Consider the following 8,681-nt stretch of genomic DNA (forward strand, 5'->3'; position numbering starts at 1 on the left):
ATGAGGGCTGTGCATGTCTACACCAAAACATATTTTGGATGTGTGACAATTGCAGAGATATAATTGAAAAAGGCCGTTATCGGGAGGCAATCAAGGAGGGCGAGAACTTTGCAAAGAAAGAGGAATTAAATTCTTTGAAAAACGAATTGGATAACATTAGCCGAACTGTTTCTCAAATTGAAAATCTTCTGACTGAACCGAGGGACACTTCTAAAATGCCAGAATGTGTTGAGGCTACGAATAGCTCTCCATTATCATCAACTAAACTCAACGCAATAGATGAAAGCCGCTGCCCCTCTACTGATGAGAATTTGCAACTGTATGTATCCAATATTGCAAACGATGTACCTGAGGATGAAGTAAAGCTGATGGTGTGCGAATCGATAGGTGCTACAGATGTGTTAGGAATAAAACGCTTAGTTGCATATGGGACTGATATCACAACGTTGGATTACGTCTCTTATAAAATTACCGTTGACGCGCGATTCCGAAGTACTGCAATGAACAGATCATGCTGGCCGGATGAAGTACGTTGCTGGGAATTCAGATGTACTTCCAGAACAACTTGGAGACCTTCAACCACTCGACATTCGATCTGATTAATTCTCGCTGTGATCAACGCATATTTTTAATTGTTCAACGATGGCCGAGCTGTAGCAGTTAGGTAGATCAAGTAGGCGTAGGGTTATAATAGATCAAGTTAGCATAGGTTCAGATTGACACATAATTGTACATTACTGATCGAGCCGTTCAATAAACCAGAGTTATAAAGAAGCTTCTTTCAATAACTCCTACAATGGTAGTTGCAAGAATTGCAGGATGTACAGCATGAACACCAAAGCGATCTCCTCGGTGAATACGTAGGGCGTGATCGAATCCAGCTGCATCCGCCTCGTGGACGGACTGTTCTTCACCAGGACCTCAACCCCCGGATAGCCATAGTAATGCAGTAGCAAGTTGCTCCCGATGTTGGCGGCAATCCCGGCGCTGTGCAGCAAGTTGTTGTTATGCAGGATCTTCAGACTTCCCTCGGACACGTTGAACTCGATGGCCGCAACGAGCCGGTGCCGGTAGCACATTATGTCCCGCTTGGCTTCCTGCAGCAGGTAGTCCTCGATGTTCTGCTCTTCCAGCAGGACCAGATCCAAGTTCCGGAAGTAGGTTTCGTTTCGGATGGAGGCTAGCTCGATCGGTCGATCGTTTCCGTTCAGGATTATCACAGCGAAGGCTCCCTGAACGGTAGAGTGGTGCAGCTTCACGACGCCGTAATCGGTACTTGAATAACCACCACTCAACAGGAAACACAGCACTGTGGTCACGATCGGAAGGATGGACATGAAAAGGTAGACGTGGAGGTTTCGCCTGATGTGCAGATACTTCTTGTAGGCGATTGCCTTGTATTGGGAGAGCAGTTGCAGTTTTAGCAGCAGGGACTCGTGCGGTTTTGCTGAGTGCAGTGCTGGAAAAGTTCGCATCACGAAGCAGCTCACGAGTGTATACCAACCCATAACAAACATCACAGACTCGGGATCTGGCTAGGTGTGAGTAAGCCCGCACCCGTCTGCTCGGGAGAACATGTCAAAAGAAGTAGCAACAAGCTCGCGAGCGTTTACTCGCGAGTAACCGAGCAAGGTGTGATTTATTATGGTTTTGACAGACAAATTAATTGTATAACCATCATATCGATAGTAAACTACTAGTTTGTAGTCAAAAGCCCTTGAAAACCATAAATCTCGGAGGGTAAGCAGCTTTTTTCCCAAAAGCACAATATGACTCTGAGCAGCTCCGAACACGTTCGCGAATCACTTTTTGCTTCAGTTACTCGGGAGTCGACAGATGAGAGTAAGCAAGCGCTCTGACGCTCGGGAGCGTTTGGTTTTGTTTTTGTTCCAGTTCAGATGAAGCGTTCGCCACTTTCCATCACTGGCTGAGTGTGGGGCGGAGGAGTCGATGCTTCCGGACCTACCAGGCGAGTCTACCACATCGAAGCTTCTCTCATTTTCCAGGGCTTTGTTGTCCGACGATGAGTTCAAAAACACCTCCTCCAAAGTCGCATTGGTCACACTGATCGACTCGATCCCATAGGCTTCCTTCTCGGTCTCCAATTCTTCCAGCAGCGCCGAGTATTGTTCCATACAAATGTACGACAAAGTGACCGCAAACACCGGTTCCACGGCCGGCTTCTCAACCGCTCCACTGATATGTTCCCGAATTTTCGACATCACCCTGTCCCGATCAAAGGCGGACCCCTTCAACAGCTTCAGCGTGTACCCCTTGCCGTAATAGTGCTTCAGGAAGATCGACGTCCCGAACGCGATCAGTTCCCCGTTCTCCATGATGGCAATCCAATCACCAAGAACGTCTGCCTCCTCCATGAAGTGGGTGGTAATCAGGATGGTGTGGTCTTTCTTTAACCGCAGCAAAATGTCCCATATGTCCCGCCGCGACTCAGGATCTAATCCTGAGGTGGGCTCGTCAAGAATCAGTAGCTTGGTCCGGCCGATGATGGCATTGGCCAAGCACAATCTTCGCTTCATCCCGCCAGACAGGTTTGCGAGGACCTCATCGCTCTTATCCGCCAGGTTCACCTTCTCAAGAATGTCATCCGCTTCCCGTTCCGCTTCTGGGATGCTCATTCCGCGTAGTGCTCCGAAGAACACTAGATGCTCACGACAGCTCATGTAGCCCAAAGCCACGTTATGCTGGGGACAGAATCCAATCTGCTGGCGATAGTTGCTGGCGTGGTCCTCGCCGTCCACCTCGATGCGGCCGGATGTTCGCGGAGTCATTCCGATGATTATGTTCATGGTAGTAGTCTTCCCGGCGCCGTTATGTCCGAGCAACGCAGTGATCCGGTTCTTGTAGATCCTCAGCGATAAGTTGCGGACCGCGACTCGGGTTCCCGACGACGATTTAAATATCTTGTTCAGATTGGAAATTTTCACCACCTTTTCAAGGTGGTCACCATTCTCGATGGCAACTGCGGTTGATTCCCTACTGTCTTCCTGGATGGATATCAGAGCCCACATGAAACACCTAGCCACTGAATACGGGTTTAAGTACCAGAATAGTGACGCGGATAGGAAGGCAATTGGCACCCTTTCATCGATCCTGGGATTAATCGTCGGGTACCGCCATAGATTCACGGAGGTGCGCCTAGGAAATACGGCTCTGATTCACAGGAAGGATCAAGGAGTGGATGAGGTGATGGAACTGAGCAGGTTCGGATTGACAAACTCTCACTGCTCCACGCTTCAAGGCTGCCGCTTTACCCCATCTCTTCAAAGTGCTATGAAGCAGTCACTGGGACCAATGACTATCGCTTTGAATTTGTGCATGAACACGGATCCCAGATATCAGAAGTCCTGGAAAGAAGCTTTTGTGCAAGCCTTCAAGTTGGTCCCGAATGTTGATGAAATAGCGAATCTGTTAGCCGGTTCAAGAACAAAGTGCAAGGCCATTCTTCGTCATCTGGCTGATATCTCGTTGTTTGGGGTGACGCGTACATCGAATAAAGGCTTCCTCCCTGCTTCCATGCTGATGGTCTTCGTGGCAAACCGCCATGCAGGTTACAAAGAGAGATTTGACGCCTGCACGGATCAAACTGCGCTGATCGACGACGAAATGATTCCGGTGAACATTGTTAACCTCGACTTCTCAGGCCACGGATTGCTGCATTTTTGGAATAACTCAAGTGCGCATAGGTTCTACATCCGAGGAAATGAGAATAGACTGAGCACTCAGGTTGCGTCTCAACTTGTGTTTCACGCAGTATTCGGGTCACACAAAGAGAACTTGAATTTAGTCGACTGGATGACGGGCACTCAGTTCATCACTAGGCGAGCGGTGGGAGATGCTATAAAGGAGAGATCCATTTCTGGAGGGACGGTGCCCGTTACTGTAATCACTTTTAGATTCTTCTCCAAAATGGCAAGTGCCTCCATGACACAGCTTTTGCGTGGAGGAATGGGAGCAGTAGCGAGTGGCCCAACTTGGTAATTGCAGGAGTTATTGAAAGAAGCTTCTTTATAACGTCTGGTTTATTGAACGGCTCGATCAGTAATGTACAATTGGCTTGTTTAGAGGTATCCTCATTTTAACATATTCTGATTCTACGTTAGAAACTGAGCAAGAATCCAAAGTTTCATAATTTTTAGCGCCCTGGAACTATTTTTAAAACATGTTTGAATTTAGTATGAAAATCGCGTATGAATCACCCCTCGGCAAAATTTACTTCGGGACGAGCTGTCATTGTGTAAAATGAAATGTCATTCAGTCAACGGAATGAAATCTGTTTTAATCATTTACTATATCAAAATTTAGATATTACAGCGCAATAAAATCGTGGTACACTTAGAAAAATGTGCTCTTTCGATCAAGCTACACAAAACTGTGAATTTTTCATCACTTCATCACACAATTATGTGTCAATCTGAACCTATGCTAACTTGATCTATTATAACCCTACGCCTACTTGATCTACCTAACTGCTACATAATCTATATAAATAAAAATGGAATGGTGTTTGTATGTCACGAAAGGGCTTACGAACGGGTCAATGAATTTGAATGATTCTTTCTCAGTTTTGTCCGTCAAAGGTTCCGACGTGTTTGTATGTATAAAAATCCCAGGATATTCACCGGGAAAGTTGGAAAAAGAGCGCAAACGGAACTGTCATTTTATATGGGACCATCAAAAGCGTTTTTCAACAGCCTACTTGATGGCAAGACGAAGTTTGTCGGGACCACTAGTTTAGGTTAAATAAGAGTAGTCTGTACGAATCAATCGAAGGCGAATAAAATAAATAAATAAAAAAAAAATAATTCATATTGCATTTATTTTTATAATAACCAAATGTTTTAGCTTACGGAAGAATCCAGAGAAAGAACAAAAAAACTTCTAACAACAGCAGAGATGGAAGAGTTTGCTAAAGGAAGAATCCTACCAAAGTTCGCTGCAGAGGTTATAAGTTCAACGGAAGAGACACTATTGAAAAAATGTAATACAATTCTTCTGACGACGACAACATGGAATCATATAAGGCAGAACAAGCATATTGTCGGTACTCTACTACAGCAAATCAAAGATTCAATTGGCTACAATTTTATGCAAACTGGCGTATATATTGATGAGTGTCATAATTATCTTTGTTGCATTCCTGATGATTGGTTTAGAAAATTCCTATGATTAATTTCAACTTAATACATTTCAATGTCTCATATTTCAGCTATTACTGAGGACGCAAATAATATCCTGATCATTCGGAAGAAAGCAGTTTCAGGAACAATATTCGAACAACTAAAGATGAATAAATTGGGTCTTGGGTGCCGATTCAAGGATGGACAAGTGGTATTAGATGCCAAAACGTATAATGAGATGCAACTATCAATGCATGTTTCATCTCTACTTGTGCCTGTGAATTCAAATGATTTGAATGATTTTGTTACACAGGAAACAACGTACGACCAGAAGTATTTCGAAGACAAGCTGATTAATAAGCTGAAGACTTTCTCCGAAAATATTTTTATTACCGAAGTTATTAAACAAGATATAAATGTAAAAAATTGATCAGGATCTCACCGATAAATATTTATAAATAAAATGAATAAAATTCAAAGAATTCACTAAGGGCCGATTTCTTCACCATCGTTTAGGCCTTAAACCTAGTTTACGGTTTACGGCTTAAGCCATGGTGAAGAAATCGGCCTTAAATATTTTTTTTGCATTTTACTAACTTTACTCAAAGGCATTGCAGATTGCGTAAAAATGCATCCTTTTCGGGAAATAATATCCTTCGAACCTAAATTACGCAATCATCAACAAACTCTGTCCATTATCATTAGAAAAACAACGAGTGTAAATCTTGTTCCATTTATAAACAGACGACTACGAAGTAATTACATATGATCAGTGGGCTAAGCTACTCGCAAATAACTGCTTCCTATTGCGTGATGAAGTGGGTACCGTAAAACGGGGTAACTTTGATAATGCGGGTAACTTTGATAGTGCGAGACCCACAACATATTAAACGAAAAAAACGAACTTTCTGACAATCAGTTAAGAAAAACGAATGAAATAGTAAAAAGTAATAGTATGACACTTCATGTCAAAGCTATTTTCGTTGGAATCAAGTGCATTTGAGGATTTATATACAAATATTGAAAATTTATGAGATTTTAGTTGGTTGGTTGGTTTGACTTTATTAACGAGATTTTTAGCCCTGGGCTAGTTCATCTCGGGACCAACGGCTTTACTTCCCTTCCGAAGGAAGTCGTCACTATAACTTTTTACGTCATAAGTGACTATGTCGGGGATGGGATTCGATCCCAGGTCCTCGGCGTGAGAGGCGAGTGTTCTAACCACTACACCAGGTCCGTCCCCATGAGATTTTAGCATTTTTGCAACGCTTACAAACAATCGGTTCTGCGATCACTATTTGATGACGTCATAATGAGTTCGTCACTTATCCTTGACAGCCTAGTTATAGTAGAACATGAATTCGGTCTCAAATCTCTTAGCGAAATCCATTTTTACAAACTGGGACCATTTTTGTAACCTAAGTCAGAAATTTACATATAGCGTTAAACGCCTAGAGGTCTGTAACGCCCTATAAATGTTCCATAATTCAATAAATTTTGTTCGATTATCAAAGTTACCCCAAAACAGAAAACCGACTTTCGATTATATGAAATATAATACATCCATACAGAATAAATCTTTTGGCAATCTATCAAGTACAATCGATAGCTAGGATGTCAGTACCGTAAAACGGGGTAACTTTGATAATGCGGGTAACTTTGATAGTGCGTAACCCACCACATACTAATTGAAATATCACAATTTCTGTTAATCAGTTAAGCAAAACGAATGCAAAACTAAAGAATATTAGTATGACACTTTATGTAAGAGCGGTTTTCATTTGAATCAAGAACGTTTTAGGCTTTTTATACGAATTTAAAAAAAATTACACAATTTTAGCATTTTCGAAACGCTTACAAACAATCTGTTCTACGATCACTATTTGATGTAGTTTTGAATAGTTGGCCACTTATCTTTGACAGCCTAGTTATCAAAGAACTTGAATATGGTCTCAAATCTCTTAGCGAAAAGCATTTTCACAAACTGGGACCATTTTTGTAATCTAAGTCAGAAATTTCCATATAACGTTAAACGTCTAGAGGTATGCAATGCCCTACAAATGTTCGTTATTCATTCAATTTTGTTCGAATCATACTCCATTATCAAAGTTACCCCAAAACAGAAAACTAACTTTCGATTATATGAAAAATTATATATCCATTCAAAATAAATCTTTCGCCAATTTATCGACTGTAATCGATAGCCAGGATGCCAGTTTTTGTTTTAAAAATATAAATTATAAATCTTTGAAACAGCATGCAAAAATATTCAAATTTTCTTCGAAAAAACTATCAAAGCTATCCCGTTTTACGGTACTTGTTTTAAAAATATAAAATGTAATTCTTTGAAACAGCATGCATAAATATTGAAGTTTTCTTCCAAAAAACTATCAAAGTTACCCCGTTTTACGGTACCAATGTGTCAAGACATGAGCTTAACGATGTTCTCAATTGTATTTCTTCTAAGAGCTTCGTCTGTTTGTCTGTCCATCAGTACGACACATTTGAATAAATTGTTACACCCAATTATCTTAAACGTTAAAGGTCCTCAAATACTTGTTTTGGGAGCCTTCCTTAGCCGAGGGGTTTGAGTCCGCGGCTACAAAGCAAAGCCATGCTGAAGGTGTCTGGATTCAATTCCCGATCGGTCTATGATCTTTTAGTAATGGAAATTTCTCTGGGCATAGAGTATCATCGTACCTGCCACACGATATACACAGCCAATTCAGATTACCGACCCCAGTAAAATTTTACTGGGTTTTGGAACTACGATTTTTTCGGTAATTTTTAGGATTACCGAAAAAAAACAGTAAAACACAATATGTTTTGATTGATGGAAATTACTGACTTAGTCAGTAAAATTGTAGAGCGTTTTTACTGGCTTTCCAGTTTCCCATGCTCTATGCTTTGCTTTTCCGGATACTGTTTTTTTTTTCAGAAACCAATACAAATAAAAACCCAATCGACATGAACATGGACATTAGACTGGCCCAGCTCAGTATGGGAGAAAAATAAAGTTGTATGATTCCATGGGGCACCCCCCAGGATTATTTCTTGGGATCAGAGGAAGCCTTTCTGAAAAATTCAGCTCATTTGGTCGTTCCATGAGCTGGCGCATTTGAATTGAAGTTTATATGGGATTTTCAGCTCAAACATATGAGCAACAGCACATCATCTACTGTTTGGTTCAGGAAAATTGATGATCGCGTTCAATTGGACCCAGAATGTCAAAAACACTACTTGATGTAATAGCGAAGAATATTGTAGAAGATTATACCATGATTAAAATTAATAAAGTTGGTGTTTTAACCATCTGAAGTATATCATGCAATACTGCTTGTATTTCTTCAACATAGCTTGGAGGTAGCCACTAAGCGCATCATAGCCACCTATGACGCACAATGGGGCAGATCGCTGTTTTCGACGGCCAAAACCTCTAGTACTCTAGTTATGCACCCTAGAGGTTTGGTGTCTTCGACAAAGTGTTTAGAAATAACTTGTACTATATTTTGACACATTCAGATTTGATCTAGATAAGTGAAA

General features: G+C 41.4%; 1 protein-coding gene across 1 annotated transcript; it reads right to left on the minus strand.

The window, feature by feature from the left end:
* Positions 1-791: 791 nt before the first annotated feature.
* LOC23687992 (ATP-binding cassette sub-family A member 3) lies at positions 792-3,029 on the minus strand. Its single transcript, XM_011495002.2, has 2 exons — positions 1,925-3,029; positions 792-1,459 (listed from the first exon to the last, which is right to left on the minus strand). The coding sequence occupies exons 1-2, from the start codon at positions 3,027-3,029 to the stop codon at positions 792-794; spliced, it is 1,773 nt and encodes a 590-aa protein (XP_011493304.2).
* Between the last annotated feature and the right edge of the window lie 5,652 nt (positions 3,030-8,681).

Source organism: Aedes aegypti, chromosome 1 (genome assembly GCF_002204515.2).
Source record: "Aedes aegypti strain LVP_AGWG chromosome 1, AaegL5.0 Primary Assembly, whole genome shotgun sequence".
NCBI lineage: Eukaryota > Metazoa > Arthropoda > Insecta > Diptera > Culicidae > Aedes > Aedes aegypti.

What these genes read in the sequence shown, in the direction of transcription:
- LOC23687992 (XM_011495002.2), bottom strand. Translation starts at nt 3,029, where the DNA reads ATGTGGGCTCTGATATCCATCCAGGAAGACAGTAGGGAATCAACCGCA. An exon ending in CTCCGCCCCACACTCAGCCA is followed by an intron (nt 1,460 to 1,924) that starts GTGATGGAAAGT and finishes GAACTTTTCCAG; the next exon opens with CACTGCACTCAGCAAAACCG.